Below are 23,504 nucleotides of genomic sequence, written 5' to 3'. Positions count from 1 at the left end.
GAGTGGCTTATTGCATATTTCCTCCACTTCATGCCTCCACATGAATCCTTGTGGTATTAATACATCCCATGCGGTGGAGCTAATTAAAGTTGTTCAGCACTCTCATTTTGACAAAAGTATTTACCAATGAGGAATATCACCCTTCATGTGAGGCTGTCTCTGGAGATGCATGAGGACCGATACACAGAGAGGTATATCCTCCAGGAGTTTACCGTCTGACACCAGAAACACTGATGGACCCAGTAAAGTTGACAACAGTAACAAATAGTTATGAACCCCCAAGCATGTGCCACACACTGTGCTCAGTGCAGGAGATTTTTTAAAAAGGATAAGAATACATTCTTTCACTTCAGGAAGTCAGTCTTGGAGGGACCCCAGAGATGCATACCAATTATTTCAATACTGAGTGGTAAATGCCTGATGGAGGTATATATACTTTTTTGTTTTAGAGTCAGCGAAAAATGGTAATTATGAGTCTTTTCAGGTAGCAGTTGGGAAAAGCTTCACAGAGGAGGTGGCATGTTGGCTGGAACTTAAAGTATGAGTAGGAGGTCATCAGGCTAGAAGGATGGATGGGTATTATAAGCACAAGAGAGAATAATTCGTGCAAAGCCACAAAGGCATGACTATGGATGACATATTACGGCAATGGTGAGCACAATGGCCAGAATAGACAGCTGACCACTGTTTCTGTACCACTTAATTGGCTCTCTCTGAGCTGCATTTTTAGGTAGCGTAAAAAGGGAAATAATCAAATTAACCCATCAACTCTTACTTTCATGGAGGTATTATGCTATAAATGTGTTCATTTACTCCTTTAACTCATTTAATATATATTAATTGCCTGTCTAGATGTTCCACGCATCTGGCTTGACACTGAAGATGATGCAATGAGTAGAGACAGACCGAGTCCTTGACCTCAAGGAATATGAGGACCCAGATTCTCTAATGGGTTCATTCAGTTTAGCTCATATCACTGATTCCTTTCAATGGAGTCAAAGGCTGAGGCCAGATTAAGGAAAGTCAGAAACGTGTGGTGTTTTAACCTATTGCCTAGATGGGGGATGTGATGGCTAATTGGACTGGGCCATGGGATGCCCAGATATTTGGGTAAACACTATTCTGCGTGTGTCTGTGAGGGTGTCTCAGGATGAGATTAAGATCTGAATTGGTAGACTGAGTAAAGCAGGCTCCTCCCTAACGTGGGTGGGCCTCATCCAATCTGCTGGAAGCCTGAATAAGACAAAAGGCGAAGTAAGGTGGAATTCACTCTCTCTGCCTGTCTTTGAGCTGGAACACTGATCTTCTTTTGCTTTTGGACTTGGACTCAGACTGGGACTTACACCACTGATGCTCCTGGGTCCCCAGCTCGCTGACTGCAGCTCTGGGATGTCTCAGCCTCCATAAGCATGGGAGCCAATTCCTTATAGTGAATCTATCTCATCTCTATATCTCTATATCATCTCTATCTCTATCTCTATCATCTCTATCTCTATCTCTAATCTCTATCTCTAATCTCCTGTTGGTTCTGTTTCTCTGGAGAATCCAGATTAATGCAGGGAATTAAAGGCAAAACAATGTCCAATAGCAGAATAGCTCTGCCTAAAGTTTGCTTTTTCACTGTTTCACATATTGCAATTTATTGAGAGATCTGGCTTACATCTTAAATGGAATGTCTAGCAAGTGAGAAACTAATTTGGGAGGGAGAACACTAAAGAGCTTCTTTTTTGGCAGGTCAGATCATCATTCTAATGAACGAAAAGGAAAATGTATTGCTGCCTACGCACATGTGAACCAAACCAAATCAAACCACACAAAATTTCTATCCTAATGATATGATACCACTTTTGAACGAGTTGGATGCATGTTATGTGGAGAACAGAATGTTGAGTTTGTCCTATAGGTTTATGACTCATTTCTATGAAATAGGAATAATCTTAACAGATAACTGGCTCTGCAAGAAAGAATGGGATCAACTAACCTAAAAAAATAAAAATAGAAGACCTCAGAATTCGAGACCAGATAGACACCAATTCATTTAGTGTTCTAGAGGCACATTTTGCAAGTACTTTATCTCAGGGGATTAACCACTACATTAGACTACTTACGCTGAGAGATTTCTATGAGTACTTGACTGAGATTTTAATGGCTTAGTGGGCCTTTGGTGACACTAACCTTAAAAATTTTCCAGGCTAGAATTATCTCAGTGATACCGAGGTGCAGAGCTTTGGAGTCCTGGGTGTCATCTACCTGTGCTGCGGAGAGACCCAGAAATTTTTGAGGGAGGGAAGCCTTGATCCTGCCTAGAGCTGCTTTTTGTTTTCCTTCCCCTTTCTACATATATGAGTGGGATGCCTTTTTATCAGGGATGTTTCCTAGTGGGGGGTCTTCATTGGTCATTGAGATATGTCCCTTCTATCCCTGGCTGGGCTGATTATGAAAACGTATGGATCTGCCTTTCATTGGCAACATAGCATATTTGCTGTCTAAGCCCAGGCCAACAAATATAGTGCTTCTTGGTCAATACTAATCAAAAGCTCAGTTATGAGGGTAATTTTTATTTATGGGGCATTGACTGAAGGTTATACCGCATGGTCATGCCTCTGGATACTCTAAAATCAATCCTTGAGTTCAGGCAGACGGTCAGGACCTGTCCCTCATGGAACCACTGTAATGAACTGGGTTCAGGCATTCGTTATGCGTCTCCAGGGAGGGCCTTCTAGGAAACACCTGACACCGAGTTTATGCTGTAGGGGAGGCTGAGGCAGACAGAACGTGGTTCACCGTAACCCAGATGCTCCTTCTTAGGAGGACTCGTAGGAGAAATATTTTTCTCCTAAGCAATTACCATGCTCTAAGCATGCAGGTTCCAAATCATGTGACAAATTGCATTGTCCTCACTGCACAGTCTGCTGAGAAGCTCAAAGCCAAATTCATGAACCACCTAAGCAAAGAAATAATGTTCTGATATTTACTTTCTAAACAATTTTCCCTATGGAGTCATTTGATTTTTTTAAAAATATTATTACGGTGAAACATAACATAATATTAGACGTTTTAAAGTAAATGGTTTAAATCGTAAAATGCCAAATATAAAAAAGGAGTGATGGCAATATTCAGTTCAATATTGCCTTAATTCTGTTATTCTAAAATTATTTATTAGTTATAAACATCTGATGACCTCAAAAAAAGTGAATGATTCAGTAATTGTGTTAGGAAAATTCACAACGTTGTGTAACCACCACCTGTATCTAGTTCCTAAACATTTTCATTACTCCAAGAGTCATCTGACCTATCTTTGTTTCATCTTTTCTTCCATTTTTCTTTCAGTTCTTTAAAATAAAATCTTATTGTATTTCACACAAGTCTGTAAACCATCATCACCTTTTTTGGGGAATGAGGCAGGATTTTAATAAACAAATTATTAAGAAAAACCTCAGAACGAAGAATGACTCATCTTGCAGAAGCTAAATGAAGGAGTATAAAGAAGCGGGTGTCAAGAGAAGCCCTGCGCCAGCGGTGTAGTAAAATAAAGATGGAACGGAGGCTGCTAAATTGAAAAACGATCTGTGATTTGTGTGAAAATTGTGTCCCTGTAACGTGTGAAACCGTGTGAAAACTGTGGTGATTAGAAGGCGAGATTGTGAAGACTCAGAATGCTAGACTATTAAAGAAAATGACAAGGCAGTGAAATAGAGAAAGAAGAGGCTGTGGGTTGAGAGAAAACAAGTTTGGGGCACTATATTTTTTTTAAAATGATGGGGCTACTAAGCCACACATAGTGTAATAGGTGGAAGAAACTTGAATGATGGTCTTGGCTTTGCCACCAGCTACGCAGTGTGACCTTGAGCAAGCAACTTCCCACCTCTAGCCTTGGTTTTCTTACCTGTGAAACATACAGCTTAACTAGAGTATGTCTAAGAGTCCTTCCAGCTTTAGTGTTCTATGGTATATTCATGAATGGAAGGAATGTATACAAAAAATGAAAACAGTAAAGCAATTTTGAAAACACAATAATACTTTCATCATAGATATACTATCATTTTTATTAATATACCCCAAATGCTGATCTTATAATGAGGTTTTTTGGTATCATAAGGAAGGAAAGGAATCCAGTGAGCATTTAATATCATTCATGTCACCAAAAGGTGGTCTGTTTTATCCAACCAAATTTTAAGTGATTTAAAAGTCAAAAGAGCGGTTGTTGTGAATTGTGGTTGATTATCAATGGCCATAAATGCTTTGCTACTTCTTCTATCAAGAGATAAGGTCTATGTTCCCTCCTCTTTAATCAAGATGGACGCTATGGCTGCCTAGCCATTGGTATGTGAGGAAGTGACACTGTTTCTGGGCCCTGAGGAGACTGGAGCCTTCCACTTTTCTCTTTTGTGACAATGACTCCTTGAACCCAGCTGCCATGCTGAGAGGGAGCTCAAGCAGCCCCTCAGAGAGGCTACACAGTGGAGAAATGAGGCCTCCAGCCAACAGCTCTGGCTGACCACTGATTTGTCAGCTGTGTGAGTGAACCCTCTTGAAAAAAGATCTTCAACGCCAGTTGAGAAACTCTAGTTGTCACAACATGGGGCAGAAAACAGCTGTCCCTACTGATCCCTGTCCAAATTTTCAGATTTATGGGCAAAATAAGCAATTGTTGTGTTAAGGCACTAGCTTGAAGGGTGATTTGTAATGCAGAAATAGATAACTGTATCATGCAGTTAATATTTAGTCACTGGTAATCATGTAAACCAAATATAATCTGTATAGGTGGTTCTGCTATCATGCCATACATGTTTTTGTGAAAAAACTTGTACTCAGTAAAGTTGCCTACTGATTTCACACGAGGAAAATAGGAATGAGGTAGACCACCAAAACCCATAGAATTTTGTAAAGAGCCCTAACTAAAACGGAAACAGCTCTATTAAAAAGATCAGCCACAAAAAATCTTCCCTGGCATTTCCACTTAGAATCACAGAGCATCCTTATCAGCCTTATATCCTGGGGTTATTGCTTCCTTAAAGACATTTTTACTTATAGTTTCACCAGGGAGCTGCATAAAGTGGGAAGCACAGAGTTTCCTAAAGCCACTATATCCACTACTTCTTGCACTAAAAAAAGACTCTTCTGCAGAATATTTGCTTTTTTTTCATAAGGTCTTCATATATTGATAAAGATTTCCTCTTTAAGTGTGAGAAAGTTTGACCCTATTGCCTCAAAAGTAAACATTCTTGAAAATTCAGAAGTGAACCAGGAACCTCCAAAAACTAAAAATAGAATTACCAAATGATCCAGCAATCCCACTCCTGGATATATATCCAGACAAAGCTATAATTTGAAAACATACATCTACCCCTATGTTCATAGCAGTACTGTTCACAATAGCCAAGACATGGAAACAACCTAAATGTCCATTGACAGATGAATGGATAAAGAAAATGTGGTATATATACACAATGGAATACAACTCAGACATAAAAAAGAATGGAGTAATGCCATTTGCAGCAACATGGATGGACTTAGAGATTATCATATTAAGTGAAGTAAGTCAGACAAAGACAAATATATGATATCACTTATATGTGGTATCTAAAATATGACACAAATGAAACTATCTATGAAACAGAAATGGACTCACAGATAGAGAGAACAGACTTGTGGTTGCCAAGGGGGAGGGTGGTCAGGGAGGGATGGATTGGGAGTTTGGGGTTAGCAGATGCAAACTAGTATATATAGAATGGATAAAAAACAAGGTCCTACTGTAGAGCACAGGGAACTATATTCAATATCCTGTGATAAACCACAATGGAAAAGAATATGAGAAAGGAAGTATATATATGTATAACTGAATCACTTTGCTGTACAGCAGAAATTAACACAACATTGTAAATCAACTATACATCAATTAAAAAAAATAAGTTACTTAATTAAAAAGTAAAAAAAAAAATAAAAAAGTGAACTAGGAGGATTTCGATGTTTACTGATATCCTTATTGACTAGTTACACGTGTGCTAATTGGCACTAAAGAGACACACATAGCAGAACAGACAGTATCCGGGGTCAGCCTGTATATGGAGAATAGGAATACAAACACTGATTGTAAGAACCCAATCCTCTGTCGCCATAGCCCCTTGTCATGGACGTGGGCCTTAGGACCCACCTTGTCCTGACAGACTCTCAGGTTTGAAGCTCAGTTGAGATGGCTGTTCTGGGTGGGCAGCGGTTGGTGCTGCTTTGGTTTCAGCTTCTTTCACCAGATCCGTCAGGAAAGGGCTATCAGTGCTCTCTGTGGGACTGGGGATGAGAGCTGAGGGAAAGATGCTGAGGGTGACCACCTCTTTAGAAGAAGGTGGTTCAGTGGACAGCTCTTCCATTGGAAACAGTGGTGGGACCCAACCTTCTCCTGGGTGGAGGATGACTTTATCACTGGTCTTTGAGATAGTGCCATAGATGGATTCCTCAAAGAGGATGTCATCATCCAACACAGACCCTGTGGGAAGTAACTCACCAGGTAGACTCTGTCCTGCTCTGTCCTCTGTCTCCAGCATGGGTTGACCAAGAGGAAGTTCTGGACTCAGAGTAGCAACCTGAAGAAGGAATTTAGGACAGATGTTGACAAGGGACATTTCTCTGTATATGAGAAGGGTTATACTCTGTATTTTTTCTTTTCATTTAAATTTAAGCAAATCATTTCGTAGTTGACTTGAATCTATTGTGGATTCTGTTGTAGGTTCTGATACAGAAACATGTCGTGAAAGGAAAACATGCATTGATACAGTAGTAAAATACGATCTCGTGGCTGAGTCTGCCTGTATAGGGTTAACTGATACCCAAAATACTTTGCAACGTGTGTCAATCATATTCGAACTTATGAATCTTTTTATTTAAAAAGGGAATAAAGCTTAGCGCTTCCATTTATGAACGCTGTAGTGACAACTTTTGGCATAAATTAAATGAACATAGCTTTAAATGAAATACAAAAGTTATTACTGAATTCATTATGTTTTACTTCCTAAGTTATTAATTTATCCTTAAAACCCCCCATAAGATATATAGATAAGACTTAAGGACAAACTTATAAAGTATCTTTATGTTATATTTATTTCAGAAAGTCAATTTTTTTTCAGTTCACGAACATGTATTTGTTTTATCAAAAATGGCAATTCCTGACTCTAATTGAAACAGAGCTCTAACTATGTTGAAGGAAACTTTGTATTTAAGGATATTTGAAATGCAAGTTGTATTATATTTTATTAATACAGATAGTGGAAGTGGGTAAGCAAGTACTGCCTGTAAAAACCAGAAAAGAATTTTATTTATTTCTTGGGTGTAGTTGCTTTACAATGTTGTGTTAGTTTCAGGTGTACAGCAAAGTGAATCAGTTCCACATATACATATATTCATTCTTTTTTAGATTCAGAAAAGAATTATATTTAGCATTGCCGAGGGGATCTTGCTCTGTTCAGTCCTTAAGCTGACTTTTTCTGATGGAAGATTTCGAGGCTTTGCTCCTATTTGAAGAACAGAAGAACAACAAACTCACCTTTGTGATGTCAGCGAGGAGAGTGGGCAGCACCGATTGGGTGTCAGGATCAAGACCTGGCAAAGACCCAACAATTTCTGTGGGTGAAAAATCACAAGGTTTGAGTGTTTCTTTTTCTTTTTTTCTTTTGTGGTTGGAGCAGTAAAACAGTGAAGGTTGGGAAATGTGGCGATGATCGGTTCTTAAGGAGTGGTACAACAAATCATCGAGAAATCAGCATCAGATGCACTAGTGGTCATTGATCTGAGTGATCTGCTGAAGGATGCATGCAAGGGGTACATCTTGCAAGTCTATGGGATATGAACAGTTATTAAGGTGGATTTTTAGGGTGTTTAGTTTTGTAGTACACATTTGGACCAAGCAGGCCAACTGATTGGCTAGGCCAGTGGGGACAAAAATATAACTAAGTTGACAAAGAAAGAAATGGCTAAAATAAATACTGGAACCAAGGACCGAATGTGAGTCCTTGCGAGTCCTACTTCCACCCTGAAGCCCAATTCTCAGATGATCCCAAAGGGTTCAACCAAGAGACCAACCCAGAGTACCAGATGCTCTCAGAGGTGAGTCTGAAGTTTTCACTGAACTTTCCTTGTCTAGAAATTCAAAAGTGAACCAAGAGGATTTTAATGTTTACTGACAACTTTAGTGACACACCCTACATCTCATCCCAAGGGATCTTTGTTAAGTTTTCCAGAGTTGAGTTTGACTCTCTAAACTACAGAAACAGAACTGACAGAGAATGCCAGTTTCAAGCCATGTCACATTAAAATGGCATTTCTAGTGCCCATCTATTATGCCAAGAGTACTGGGTGAAGAGTTCCAGGCTCCTGGGTCCCTCCAGGGCGCCCTCTGAGGACCCTGAGTGAGCCTGATTACCTGTTGCTTTCTTTAGATCCATGCTCTTCTCTCCCCACTACTCCCTGCCATGGGAGGTTGACTTATATGCACCATATCAGTGGTTCCTTGCTCCCTGTCTTCGGGATGGCTTAGAGCATTAGGCAGCCCTTCAGGCCTGGAGGTAGCAGTGGGGCCTTGGTGCTTCTAGCCCCGGGGAACTGTCCTAGTCCTCTGGGCATTAGGGAAACCTTTATAAATAGTCCCTTTATGAAACTCTTTTCAAATTATCCTAGTTCAAATGTGCCACCTGGAACCTGACCCATTTACTAGAGGAGGGAATCTGGGCTGGCCAGCTGAGGGAACAGAACTCTCCTCGAGTTCTTCTCTCCACCTGGGTTCCACTGGGTGGCTGTGGTCGAGCTGGGCTGAGCTGAGCCTCTTGGCTTCCCTAGAGCCATTTTTGGTGTGAAGTGGTCATGAAAGGCTCATTGAATGAGACCCGGGGGGCAGTGAGGAAAGACAGAAATGATAACCATCCGTGACTGGCCTGTCACCGAAATGACTGACTCTACAGGACCCACGTTAAAATGACAGTGACCAGGAGACAGTCACACCTCCTCATCTCTCTGTCAGGATGAGGAGAAACTCAGAACTATGAAATCACCCACTGACCATCAGTGAACTGAATTGACCCCATATCCAAGGACTGGTCTTCCTCCAGTGCTTTGCTGATCAGCTTTCTGAGGTCTGAAGCTGTGGGGTAGATTTCCATTTGCTTGTCTTCCTCCATCGTTCCATGAAGGTCTCCTTCACTTTCAATTTTGTTGGAATCAAAAGACAGGAGGTCCCCTGCAGGGCTTTTTGCTTCTGCCTTGTCTCTCTGAAAGATGGCTGTAAGTTGCATCTCTGTAGAGCTTGACCTGTAGATCGCAGAGGACACATCACATCCAAAGCCATTGTTACATGCCTTATAAAGGGAATCACTATGCTGCTACAAAGCTTCAGGAGAGCTTCAACCTCTTTCCTGATGGACTTTTAATGAATATCACACACTTGAAACTAATTTCAGTGTTTGTCAGAAATCTGAAAGGTAGAAAAAGAATTGACATATATTTCAGCTCTGAAATAGAATGTATAATGGGACTGAAATCCAGCTTGAAGAGAGACTATTAACTGGATCAAGTGACCATACATTTTCACTTCAGGTCTTTGTGAAAAAGTTAATTGTCAAGAGCTGCTGGTATTGATCAGTGTCTTCGTGGTCTTATAAGTGCCAATCAGCAAGAAGGATGAATTGTCTTTTTTCTTTTCCTACAAGTAGCCTCTTGTAGGACATAGCAGGGGGACAACAATATGTATGTGTTTTAGCCAAGTCAAAGCTTCAGTTCTCAAGGCTATTTCTTTTCTACTTTTTTGAAGAAGTATTTTTTAATTAAAAAATACAACACTATATTAAACATAATCTCTTCTTCCCTCAAGTTGCTTTTAAAATAACATCTTAGAAGGCAGATGTGAGAAAAGAGAAAGGGAAGTAGTTCATGATTAACTGTATTTGTTACATTTATTGAATCAGCGCCTTTACTCATGTAAACATGAAATAGGATCCTCTCTAGCTCTGTCCTCGAGGACCAGGTTTTACCTCTTAGTTTGTGCCATAAATCCACACAGAGGGATACAAAAATGTTTTAAAGGCCACAGGAACCGATAATGTGTATTCTCGGCAGTTCTTCGGGTCACACGATCAATCAGAGTCTACGGTTGGTTATTTCCCCAATTACAGGAGCCAAGCTAGATACAGTGTGCCCTTTCCCCATTCACACTGACCTGGGAACCAAGTGGCAAATTAGTTCCTCTGCTTTATTACAGACTTAGGCGGCTTGCATGCACAAGTGTGCGTCCAGACCGACAACTTCCCATCACAAATGACATTTAAGAAATTGTTGAAACATACTTGCATCACAGATAGGTGTTTTTATGTTTTTCTTTTGAAAAGCTTTTGAGTTGTATAGAACACACTTTCGCTGATCAGGTAGGTCACTGTTTACCTGCTTCTCCACATAACGATTTTGATTTGAGGGTTCTTTTCTACTACTGAGCAATTGATCACATACTCCCATTTAAATAAGACACCAATAAAAAGACACTGGCTTATCCCAGACTCTATACGTAAAAATAATCTGCAAGAGTTTAGCACATAAACGTGTGTGTGTGGGGGAAATGTACTATATTTCAAAACATTAAAAAAAGAAGTTCAAATTACCCATCTCTTTCTTTCTTTGGTCTTCATGTCATCATACACAACGGGAACATGCAAGGGAGAAAGAATTTTCATGAAATTTATTGAGACATTTGATGAATCAATCACATACAAAAAAAAGTTTCATTATCTCCCATGTTGGTTCAGAGCCATCAGACTTTGGATAGAAGTTTTGGGAACCATATGGATCTCAGGAAGTAAACATTATTCTATGATGTTTCTTATTAGGATTTGAGCCTTAGTTCAAAGATTTTAGGTACTTAAACTCTTTGATTTCCTTATATTCCTTTTACAGAGGCTTCAAATATATCCTGTACATCTTAGGTTTTCAGTGGGGTGCTGGTGCCAGGAAGTTGTTTTAAAAAGTATTTTATAAATGGGTTTCTCATCCCCTTAGTTTATTCCTGAAGGTAATTTATCTGAGACCAGACGCTGGAACTGGAGTTTTGCTGACTGTTTTTTGAATTGCTTTAATCAGTAAGCCTTGAGGGGATGGAACAATTCACCACGCAACAGGTTGCAGGAAAAGCAAACCCCTGTTTACCCAGTGGGTGGTCTGTTGCAGGCAGTTCACATGCTTCTTCATTTAATCTTTTCAACAACACGATCACCATTTTATAGATAAGGGAAGATGCAGAGAGAGGGAAAGCTGTCAGTGGGAAAGTAGCAGAGCCGAGATTCCAACCCTGGCCTGGAAGACCATAGCCTGGGCTCGTTTTGCCACGCCACCACCTGTTTGTACCAGAAAAAAAGGCCATTTGGTCACCAGACTGGCGACAACATTTTGGACTTCTCTGGGCATATAACGTGAATTTAGTTTAGAAGCTCATCTGTCTTCACTCACTGTAGACTAGTTTGCATTATCGAGAGTTAAATGCAAATGGAATTATATCATACTCCTTTTTGGGGGCATCTTTCTCTCCACATGATTATTCTGAGATGAATCTATGTTGTTGTGTATTCCAGTAGTTCATTCTTTTGCTGAGTAGCAGTCTGTGGTAAGAATATAGCACAATTTGTTTATCTGTGACTCTGCTGATGGCTATTCGGGTTGTTTCCAGTTCTTGGCTAAGACAAATGAAGCTGCTGTGGATAGCTGTGTACACGTTTGTGAAGGAATATACCCTCCACCTAGATTGAATGATTGTTAATAGTTTCTCATAGTTGCTTTAAGAGATAAAGCAATATTTAAAGTGGAAACTTTAATGTTCCTCCTTATAACCGTGTTAATAATAGATGTTCTAACTTCTTCCCAGTTGTGTTACAGGAATCAAATGAGGTCACTAATATAAAAGTATTTGTTTAATTGTAGATCAGGTTTTATAAGAGTGAGCTCATAGAAAGAGGGTACCTTGAGACTCCTGGGAGTTTAGGTCTTCTGTGGGAAGATCTGGCTCCATGAGAAAGCAATTTCCTTCATAACAAGTTTACTTTACAATATTCTGAGCATTGTTTTTCAGGATTAAAAGTTTGCCACACATCAGCATATTATTTATTGTATTCGGGGGTCAAAATGTTTTCTGGGAGGATAAGTCTACGTAACATAATGGAAATCACTGGGAAAATGCGATCAAATATACTTCATAAGCATCCTTGACAGAAAGAAGGATAAACTCTTACAGAGAAAAACACACGGGAAAGATGCAGTTTCAGAGGATCTAATAACTTTAAAATATTTACCTTGCAAAATTTCATCCCCTAACATTTTGGTTTTCTTCTGAAACAGATTTTTTAAATTATTATTAGTTTTTCATTTATTTGAAGAGAGGAGATAATGAGCATTTGAACATTCACCGAGAGAACTGTTCCTATCCTTTAGTTCAGGTTTAAATTAAAAATTTATGCTTTAACTGCAGTGGTCTATCCAGGAGACCTTGCATCTATGCGGAGTATTCTCCTATCACCTTTTATTTCTCTCTAATCCATCTGATTTCACATGGAGTACCGTGGAGCAGCATCTTGAAATAAAGAAAAATGAGTCTGCTTTGGTAAATGTTAAGGGTTTCATCTGTTGTTACTTTCATGGTTCAACATGTCCTTCCTCTGAAATTACACAAATCAGAGGGCTTGATAGCTTCGAGAGAAATAAATGGGCGGAGCCCCCCACCTACACAACTGTTCTTTGTGATTATGTGGGACCCACCCTGTGGACCTTCTTGCTTTAAGACAACAGATGGTGACAGGCCAGGAGGAACTTCGAGAGAGGCCTGTCCTCCCGTTTTACAAATCCCCCTCAGTGCAAGGGATCTCATTCTGCTCACACCAGGGCTGATATATGCCCTGTGGCACAGTTAAAAAAATACCACATTATGATCCCCCTTGTAGATGTTTTGAATAGTGAGAACTTAAAAGAAAGATGCAGAAGTCTTGCCAAAACTCCTGAACCCACATTGGAATATTGAGATGCTACTGGATATAGGCCTGCTTATGGGAAAGCTGTGGGAACATGATGGAACCCTGCTTTAGCGTGGCACTATTTTATTTCATGTCTTCTATTTAAATATTCAATTTTATAAATTTTGCATGGTAATACATTACTATGGACCAGACATCAGAACGGTATAAAAGTACGGTCAGGCATCAAAGTGATAAAACAGGTATTAATACTTCCATCCCCATCCCTGTCTACCCAATTCTCTTACCTCTATAGGTACCACTTTTGATTAGTTTCCCCTGTCTCCCTAGGGTCAACTTGATTTGCTTAAACAATGATGGTACTTAGCACTGGATAGGAAACCAGGCAATTGACATCAAGGTAACTAATTGCTACTTTTCTGGATCTGTCTCTGCTGAGGGATTTTCCTAAGAGGTTTGGTAAATGACATTGTCCTTGCCTGTTTCTGAATCCGGAGGAAGGAAGGAGGTCGGCTCCTGTGTTACTCCTTAAAAATCACCTAGAGTCATGTTCTAATTAGACAACTCCTTCATCTGAAATGTATTCAGATTTCAGGATTTGGCGGAGCTAAACAATTGGGGTAAAAGTGACCTTAAAATCCTCATGACATTGCTTTTAAAAGGGGATAGCGAGAAAGAAAGTTAAAAATTGAGAAGAGTCCGATTCTCTTACCTAAATCCTGACACATGGATTTCTTTGAATCCTGGAAGTTTCTTAAATACCTTTTGCATCTGCAGAGAGAAAGAAATTTATGAAATACTCGTTGGTTCTACTGGGTCAGATCTTATCTAACTGAGAAAGCCTAAACACTTTTGATGAGTTAGGGGAAAAAAGTGAACATGGAAAATTGAAGTAACGATTGAGGCCAAACTTTTTGTTCTCATTTATTTCTAAAACCCAGAGGAAAGTGTTTTGCTATTTATTTAAAAGCTATATTTGGGTAGTTCTGACCTGCTTTACTGGTTACTTTACATAAAATATGAAATAATTTTAAAGTGGTATTTGGAAGAAACTTTTTTGGCTACAGTATTTTTATTTATACACACAGAGTAATGATCATATTTTCTGAATTGAATTATATGATTTGGAAAACATCTGTAATGTTAAAGGGATTATTAAAGTCAAACTGGTTGCTGTACCTAATTAAAATGGTAGAAGCATACATCAAACTGATCAAGCAAACATACATCAAATGGTAGAAGCTAGTATTCAAACTAGTGAATACAACAAACAAGAAGCAGACTCACAGATAGAACAAACTAGCGGTTACCAGTGGGGAGAGGGAAGGGGGAGGGGCAATGCAGGGGTAAGGGGTTAAGTACAAACTATTAGGTATAAAATAAGCTACAAGGATCCATTGTACAACATAGGGAATATAGCCAATATTTTATAATACTATAAATAGAGTAAAACCTTTAAAAATTGTGAATCACTGTATTGTACACCTGTAACATACCATATTGTACACCAACCATCTTTCAATTGAAAAAAAAAGAATGAGTAAAAAAAATGGTAGAAGCAAACTCTAATCTTATTAGTTTTGCTCTTAGATATATGTGGACTTTACGCTTGCTTGCTCATGAGGTGTGTGATCAGAACAGTTTACAATTGCAGTACTCAATGGCTCCCACATCCACGGCAGCCTGGCTTCTGCCTCTGGGTTCCCCCAACGAGGATGGTCCTCTCCAAACCCAGGAGCACTTTCCACTCCTTTTCCACAGAGTGCCTGCTTTTCTCGGGTTCTTTTTCCATCTCTCTGGCCACTTTCTCAGTCTCCTTCACTCCATCCTATTTCTGACTTCACCCTCTCCCTCAGCTGGAAGGATTCTGCAGGTCTGCATTCTCAGCCCCTCATTGCACACACACTCCCATGTGTGCAGGAAGCTCTGCTGTGGGTTCTGTGCTAGGCTCTCAGGACACATCACCATGGAAATGGGCTCTGCCCCACCCAGTTCACTCGTGGGAGGCAGGGAGGCAAGAGAGACCATGAGGACGTGATAGCAGTTAGTAGTAAAGCACTGAAGGGAGGGCCCACCCTGTCCCCCTTTCCCTGCACCCACTCCCCTCTGCCTCTCGTTGGGGGGTCTTCCACAATCACCTGAGATGCAGCTTGGAGTTCTTCACATGGAAATCCCAACTTTGCCACCAACTAAATATGCCCAAACCAGAGTGAATCTCTTCCTTCCAGATCTGCCTTTCCTCCCAGGCTCCCTGTCTCCGTCAGGGTCACGAACACCCATGGTCTTCCAACCAGAGAGTCCAGCAACCCTACACGCCTTCCCTCTGTGCTCCTGCTGTCCAGTCACCAATGCCTGCTAGTCTGAATTCCACATGACTTTTGTTTCTACCATGTTCTTCATATTCCCATGGCAGGCACACCTCCCTGTCTCCCCTCTGACACTGCTGAATGGTTTTCTGGATGTGTGTAGGGGGAGGGAAAGGAAATGGGTTCTGGGGGTGTGCTGGGGTGGGCGAAGGAAGATGTCCCCTTGACTACACTTTCTTCCCAAGTTAATCATTCCCTATCTGTTGCCCTTCACTAAAAATCCTGTGATGGGCTGCAGTGCCTAATGAATAAGGTCCAATTCTTTAGAATGATATTTAAGACCCTCCACAATCTGCCCCTCCAAGTACATTTCCATTTGCACTTCCTGCCATCCTGACCCCTTCAGCCAATATCGTGTCCTCTGGTCACACTAGACTAACTCCTGTGTCTCCCCAAATATGACACGTACTTCCTCCAGGCTTCTGTGACCTTTTTTTCCCTTTAGCCCCAAATGCAACTTCTCCTACCTTCTGCTCATTGACTGCCTCCCCCACACCATCATTCAAAGACAGCTCAAGCATCTTCTCTATTGAAAAGCATTTGTAGCTCCCCCAAGTCAGGCTCCATTATTTCTTCTCCCTACTGTTCTAGAACTTATTGCCATACGTCCTGTAAAACAGTCCATGAGGGGGCATGCTGTCTCTTCATTGAGATTATGCTTCCTGGGCTCAGGGATTGTGTCCTATTTATTCATCTTTATCTCCTTTCCTCCCAGTCTGTAGCAGATCGTCATCCGTGTAGTAGGGACTCAGCAAACTTTGCTTAATCGAGTTGAGAGCATCTTTTCTTTCTCTAAACTCATCAATATGCCACTGCATTGTCACTGTATCTAAAATTACTGCTGAGTCTACATTATCTATGCCAAAGACTAGAGCAGTGACGCACAGATAATCCCCAAATCACTTAACATTGGGCTTTGGAGTGCATCGTGGATTTTTTTTTTCCCAGCAGACTGATTTACCACCTAAATTATATTTTATTGTACCAGTATTAGAAGTGGTTTTGCTCCCTGAGTGTGTAACAACTGTAGTGATAAAGGTAGCTCAGCTTTTGTGTGACGAGGAGATGGCTGTATACACCTGAGTTTAAATGTCGGTTCTGCCGGGTTTTCCTGGTGGCGCAGTGGTTGGGGGTCCGCCTGCCAATTCAGGGGACGCAGGTTCGTGCCCCGGTCCGGGAAGATCGCACATGCCGCGGAGCGGCTGGGCCCGTGAGCCATGGCCGCTGAGCCTGCGCGTCCGGAGCCTGTGCTCTGCAACGGGAGAGGCCGCAGCAGTGAGAGGCCCGCGTACGGCAAAAAAAAAAAAAATCGGTTCTGCTACTTTCTAGGTGCAGGACCTTGAGTTTATTGCGTAATGTCTCTGAATCTTGGTCTTCTCACCCAAAATGGGATAACAATACGTGTATTGTAAGGTTGTCATAAGGAATAGCTAGTAAGTGCCTGACACGGTGAGCAGAGAGCTGGTAATATTGTTTTATTTATTTCCTTAGTCTTTGCCACCTCTACTGGATTCCCAGCTCCTTAAAGCTCGATTTACTTTTACTTCCTCAGTGGGCACATGGCATGGAGGCTGGCAAGGCAGAGCAAGCCTTCAGTCAGTTTTTTTTTTGTTTGTTTGTTTGTTTTTTTGCGGTACGCGGGCCTCTCACTGTTGTGGCCTCTCTCGTTGTGACCTCTCCCGTTGCGGAGCACATTTGGGGGCACAAGGCATTTGTGCCCCCAAATGCCATTCCAGTGAAAGCAGCTGGCGTGGACTGTTTTAAGTGTAAGCTGCAGGTTCTGGAGCTCAAGGTTCAGACCCTTGACTTGTCCATCTATCTGGTCCAGGATACCAGTGATGCCGTTACACATCTGAAAAGAACCCATCACACACAGAACTGCTTCCGGAGAAGCCCCGGCTGCAACGTGCGCAGCAGGGAGCCTCGCGGGGAGAGCAGCCCCTAAGCCCCGGCTCCAGCGGACGGGATTGATTGCTGGTCCCGTGTCCTCTCTGTGAACCTGGCTGTGACTGATTAAGAATCAGCTTTGATTAGGAGGGTGCAGAAGGCGTCTAAGGAGGCGATGACAAAGGCCTTCAGTTAATTCTGCTAACTTATCTTCCGGAGACCTTCTGATCATGGAGCGGCTAACCACTAAATTGCCAATTAAGTGCCCAGTTAACCTTATTAATAATGTGAAATGCACAGAAGCCTTCCTGATTCTGCTGGAATGTCTGTTAAAAAAAGGCAGCCGTGTTGAGTTCTCCTGGATGTTTGCACAGCAGAAAGCATTCGGACAACAACTAAGCATTCCTTTTGACATTTGTATTAAATTGGTCATTAACTTTATTGTGGAAATTAAATTACTGCAAAGCACCGGCCATTAATTCCTGATTAGGCCTGAATGGCTGAGCTAATGCGAGTGTTGGGCTGTGGTGAGGCTGGCTGGTTATCTCAAGGCAGCTGCTGGGTGGTCGGACTGCTCAGGTGCCTGGAAGGGGAACAGGGGTGCTGAGAAGAGGGGCTCCAGTGACCATGTAAATGGAACCAGCAAGACTGATGTGATGGTCTCTGGAACGAGATCCAGCAAGACATGCTCTTCTTTGGTTGATACATTTTTCAGAGGCTAGAAGAGGCATGTTCATTTGCTGAGCCAAAAATCCTTTCCCCATGCCTATTTATTTGGGAAAAATAGAAAGTATAGCCTAGTGGTTAAGAGCAGGGATTCTGGTGCCAGGCTGCCTGGGTCTGAATCTGGGCTCTGCCAGTTAATAGGTGTGACATTGTTGGGTGTATTAATCAATCTCCCTGCACCTCAGTATGTTCACTTGTCAAAAAGAGAAATGATTTTACTTTAAGTATAGAATCCCGTAAAAAATCCCGTTAATATATATAAAACGTTAAGAACAGTGCTACTATTTCGATACAGAGCATTTTAGACTTGGAAAGGCACTTCGAGGTCATCTTTAGTTTCTAAATGAGGAATCAAGGTCAGGGAAGTGACCCCCCAAATTCTCATTTTGTTTTAGGTGCTTGGAAAATTAACAACAGGTCAGTGAAGACAGTCTATGGTCAATTATCCAATTTTAAGATATTCTGACTAGCCTAAGCATTTGTTGAAAAGAATATTTCAAAGAACAAATAGAAGAGTTAACAGACAATTCTTTAATTCATTCTATCTACTAATCCACGTCTACGTACTTCTCTGGTTCATAAATATCCCACGCTGATGCTTTCTCTTTGAAGTTCATAGAAAAGGTTCTTTACATTTTATTGACTGAATACTGATGCGGGGAGAGAGGTTGGAGGTTGAGAACGTTTTTGTTATTCATCTCCTCTCCAGCTAAGAGGAGGAAAGCATTGAATTTTCCAAGTATGAGAACTAGATGCCTGTTTTTCCCTGGCCACGCTGAGATGCTTGGGCACCCAGGCTGTTCATAAATGTAGCTCATGGTTACATAATCTCACGGATGCTTCTAATTTCAATTGCATTTCCACAAACAGTTACTGAGTAGTTAACTGCATCCCAAGCTCTGCATTAGGAGGTAAGCAGCAGAGATGAAAGAAGCAGTTCCTGTCTTCAAGGGGAAGCTCATGCCCTCATGGCAGTGAGTGCGGCCGGAGAGCAGAGAGGAGTGGAGACAATGAAAGCCATAGACGTGTAAGCAAACAATCTCAAGACAAGGTGACAAGTGCTGTGACAACAGTGGGCACCGGGTGTTAGCCCAGAGGAGAGGCACTGAACCCAGGATGCGTAGAGAGAACATTTCATGACGAAGTTTGTAAAATGCAACTCAGGGAAGGGCATTCCAGACAGAGAAGGCAGCACACGTAAAGACTAAAGGTAGGAAAAGATTTGCAAGCAGTTCGCATTTCTGGGAAGTAGAGTGTAAAGAGGGGGACGGTAAAGAACTGGTGTGAAGACGAGGCTGGAAAGGAAGGCAGGAGTCTTATCATGGCATATAAATGCCAAGTTCAGCATGACAGTTTCGATTTATCCTGCAGGGAATGAAGAGCTTTTTAAATTAACCAGGAACAGGCAGCTGCGATGATGGTCAGAGATGGAAGAGCCATCTTGGGATAGTGTCTTGATTTAGTGACGGGTGATGTGGACCATATAAGTTCTTCCACTTATCACCCATGAAGAATGCCATGCCTTTTAAAAATAACAAGTGCTGGAGAGGGTGTGGAGAGAAGGGAGCCCTTGTGCACTGTTGGCGGGAATGTAAATGGTGCAGCTGCTATCGAAACAGTGCAGAGATTCTTCAAAAAATTAAAAATAGAACTATCATATCATCCAGCAATTCCACTTCATTCCAGTTCTGGGGGTTTATCTGAAGAAAATGAAAACACTAATTTGAAAAGATTCACGGTCATTACAGCATTATTTACAATAACCAGGATATGGAGACAACCTGAGTGTCCACCAATGGATGAACTGATAAAGAAGGTGGAATACATCACACACAATGCAACATTAGTCAGCCATAAAAAGAATGAAATCTTGCCATTTCCGACAACATGGATGGATCTCGAGGGCATTATGCTAGGTGAAATAAGTTAGAGAGAGAAAGACAAATACTGAATGATCTCACATATACGTGGAACCTAAAAACAAACCAAAAAACCCCCCCGAAACCAAGCTCATAGATACAAAAAATAGACTGGTGACTGTCAGAGGTAGAGATGGGTGGAAGGTAGGAGAAATGGGTGAAGGGGGTCAAAAGGTAAAAATAAATAAAAATAAAAAAATGAAAAGAACGCCTGGTCACAGGAAGATGAGTCAAGAGGATTTCTGTGCTGTTGACTCCCAGATCTGAGTCCTGCCTTGGGCTCTGGTTGTGTGAGGTGGGTTCACTCACCTGAAGCTGAGACTTGGCTGCAACCTCCTGGTAATACGGGGACTGCGAGTCGGTGAGCTCTTCCTTGAACTTCTGCTTTGCCAGAGAGATGCTTAGCTCCACCTTCTGCTCTAGCGCATGCTCAGCGGCATCAGTGAATTCTACTTCCCTCTCCTGGGTTAGAGTTAAGAAAAAAAAAGAAGGGATTCTGTTAACATAAATCACAAGCAAATGGTTCCATTGTATAATATATGTTGATACTGTCTCAGGAAGTGGGTTATGAAGCCTTAAGTGCTTCTAGAATAAAAGTCCTATTAACTAGCAGTGGCCTCTGCATTTCACGGAGTATCAAAGCTCCGATGAGTTAATTATGTAGAATCCTTGAGAACTCCATCATTTTGTGACTGTGTGCTCTTCATGAAAGCATTTACACACACACACACACTTGTTTACTTTTTACCAATATCCTTTGGTTCATTTAAAGAAACATCTCCTCTACCATCTAGGGTAGAAATCTTTGCCTTCTCTGAACCTTTGCACTAGCAAATTGCATCTGAATTGCTCATTTGGTACCTCTGATACACTCACATAGAAGTTTTTTTTTTTAATATGGTAATCTTGTCACCCCATATAAAATCTCCTTGAATCCAGTGTGATTCCCACACTTCACTGAGTCCTTCAAAGCAAAAAACGTGAGACCATTTCTGCACAAAACTCTGTGAATATCCATGACAAGGCGGGTCACATCCTCAGCAACCTGTCCTAGCCTATTATTTTGTCTATACATCGGCCGTCTTCAGTCATAGCACTTAGGCTATTTTGTTGCCCTTATTTGCACTATAAACTCCTTGAAGGACCGGATGGAGTTTTGCTTATCTTAGTCTCTTTAGTGCATGGCCCAATGTTTGCTGAATGAAAGAATAAATATAGATGTAGGTGGTGAAAAGGATGTTAACGGGAGGATATGATGAATGTGAAATAAAATATTCAGGGGATATTTACAGGAGAAGGAGGGACCTATATCAGACTTTGAAGGAGATGGGACACAGGTAATGTGAGAAAAGAGAGAAGGCAGACTGGAATTGTCTTAGAAATTTTGCAGTGAATATGTTTCTCAATAATTTTTTGCAACAGCAGTTTTCACTGTTGAGGAAACAGTATTTTTGAGAAAGACAAAACGTTTAGATTCTTTGTTCATAGCAACAGTTCCATCAAGTCTACAGTCATCCAGCCTAAAGCCCAAAGAGAATGGCCAGCAGGGTTCTCAATTCTCTGAATTTCCATGTAGAGGTGGTGAGACTGAACTTCCTGCCTTCACCTTCTGGCTTTGATCTGTGCCTTGGAAGGAGGGTCACAGGAAGAGGAAAGGGTCACAGGCGACAGGGAATGGTAGACCTGTGGCAGTGACAGCATAAGGATAAGATCCGGCTTCTGATTTGGGGTCCCTTCCTTACATGACTGCCCTCTTCTGGGTCTGCTGCCTGACTTGGGCTGCCACAACTCTATCACTGGAGCAAAGGGAGTGGTGTTTGTCTGCTTCTGCACTGAGGGTCTGCGCTCAAAGCTTTTGGAGAGGTTAAGCATGTCTCCCTTTTGATTAGGAGATACAAACGACCATGTATCAAATAAATAAACAACAAGGATCTATTCTACAGCACGGGGAATATAGCCATTATTTTGTCATAACTTTAAATGGAGTGTATAAAACCATTGAACCACTTTGCTGTACACCTGAAACTAATAAAATATTGTAAGTCAACTCTACTTCAATTAAGAAGACCCCTTTAGTGATAACCAACATTCAATTCCCTAACAATCCTGCGTGCCCTTTCACTCAGAGTGGTGGCCAGTGTTGCTTTTTGCCAGAAAACACTGTTTTAAATTTTCCACAGCTTGACATGCAGGATTTCGGTCATTTGGATATTTATCTGGTCTATTCGTGCTGGACATGACTGGGAAGAAGACCTCTGCCCTTGCTGTCGGTGTGTGATTACACTTCAGTGGAGAAAGGACTTCATTGATGGGTTGACTGATGTATTCATTCATTCATTCATTCACCCATCATTTATTCACTCTAACGCTTGGTGAGCACCTGCTGTACATAAGGTTCTGTTAGGCATTGAGGGAAGAAGGGCCCCTGCCCTCCTGGAGTTAATAATTAAGTTGCAACTTCTCTCACTTTATCCTAGTTTCCAATCTATTTTTTTTTTCCTTTCAGTCCCTCCCTTGGAGGAAGTGAGAACAGTGAATAGAAGGAAATCACTGACTCTTACTTGGGGTGATAAAAATGCAGCACTAATAACAGTGAATGGCCAGTCCATCCCTTGTCTTTCCCTGTTTTACTAATGAAACTAAACAGACATTTGAAGGGCTAGATTGAGAACTTCTTACTATTGTAGGCATCTTGGTGTCCGGGAGGGTGTTGACGATTTCGTTGAGGAGTGTGTCATCAGGAGGGAGAGGCAGGGACCCGGGTGAGACACTGGCAATGTCTGTGGAAATTTAAAAAAGTACAGGCACGAAAATGAGACTGGAGGAGTTTAAATTAGAATGAGGTCACCATGTCACATGCTTTTCCTGTCACTCTGGAAATTACAGATGTTAGGTGCATTCTGAACTCATTTCCTCTTAAGATCACACAAATATGTTCTTCAGCAAAATATAACTCATACTCGAGATCCCACTTAAATTCCTCATTGTTCCTTTCCAGAACGCAAGTTTGGAGCTCCCCTAGATGTGTTACAGTTAAATGGCTTTGCCTAATGAGATCTGGTTACTTTTTCTTTTTGCGACTAGGTAAAGGACACATGAATACATTATCTTGAATTTGTTTGTTGGAAAAATATTGATGATTGCCTCCAAGTTGTAGGATAATGGGTGATTCGGTTTTGTTTTTATTCTTTTCTGTATTTTCCAAGGCGTATGCTATGAATTTAAATCATTGTGTAAGGTTAGTAATACAAGTTAGTTTTGAGAAAGTGCATTATAAACTGTGTCGACTTCAATTAACCATTGCTTTTCAAATAACATGCTTTCATGATGGTTTGAATTAAGGTTCAGTAGCAGATGAAACGAGGAGTTCTAAGCTTACCTGTTGAAAACTCAGGGGTTTCACCAGGCTCTCCTAACGTCTCCTTTGTGGATAGTTCATCTTGTCTATTACCACAATAGGAAATAAAAAAGAGATGGTGAAAAGGAGCTTGATGACAATAGAGGAAATGCATTTAAATTTGCTTATACCGAATAGACCTAAAAATTAGAGAGAAAGTGTATTTTAAAACTAGGTTTACCTATATTTTCATTACCGAAGTAATCTTCTAATATATTTTCTT

At 41.1% G+C, this 23,504-nt stretch overlaps 1 protein-coding gene across 2 annotated transcripts in view; it reads right to left on the bottom strand.

Moving 5' to 3' along the window:
- Window positions 1–23,504, bottom strand: part of IMPG1 (interphotoreceptor matrix proteoglycan 1) — a 94,100-nt gene that overhangs the window by 45,087 nt on the left and 25,509 nt on the right. For both annotated transcript variants that reach the window (XM_060168041.1, XM_060168042.1), the window contains 8 exons: window positions 23,264–23,328; window positions 22,564–22,664; window positions 20,194–20,346; window positions 13,699–13,757; window positions 10,635–10,655; window positions 9,047–9,294; window positions 7,538–7,614; window positions 6,499–6,581 (listed from right to left, as the gene is read on the bottom strand). In XM_060168041.1, the coding sequence (XP_060024024.1) occupies window positions 6,499–6,581; window positions 7,538–7,614; window positions 9,047–9,294; window positions 10,635–10,655; window positions 13,699–13,757; window positions 20,194–20,346; window positions 22,564–22,664; window positions 23,264–23,328 (807 nt within the window). The remainder of the gene's footprint in view (window positions 1–6,498; window positions 6,582–7,537; window positions 7,615–9,046; window positions 9,295–10,634; window positions 10,656–13,698; window positions 13,758–20,193; window positions 20,347–22,563; window positions 22,665–23,263; window positions 23,329–23,504) is intronic.

This window comes from Lagenorhynchus albirostris, chromosome 12 (genome assembly GCF_949774975.1).
Source record: "Lagenorhynchus albirostris chromosome 12, mLagAlb1.1, whole genome shotgun sequence".
NCBI classification, from domain to species: domain Eukaryota; kingdom Metazoa; phylum Chordata; class Mammalia; order Artiodactyla; family Delphinidae; genus Lagenorhynchus; species Lagenorhynchus albirostris.
This window is presented reverse-complemented; position numbering and strand designations above follow the sequence as displayed.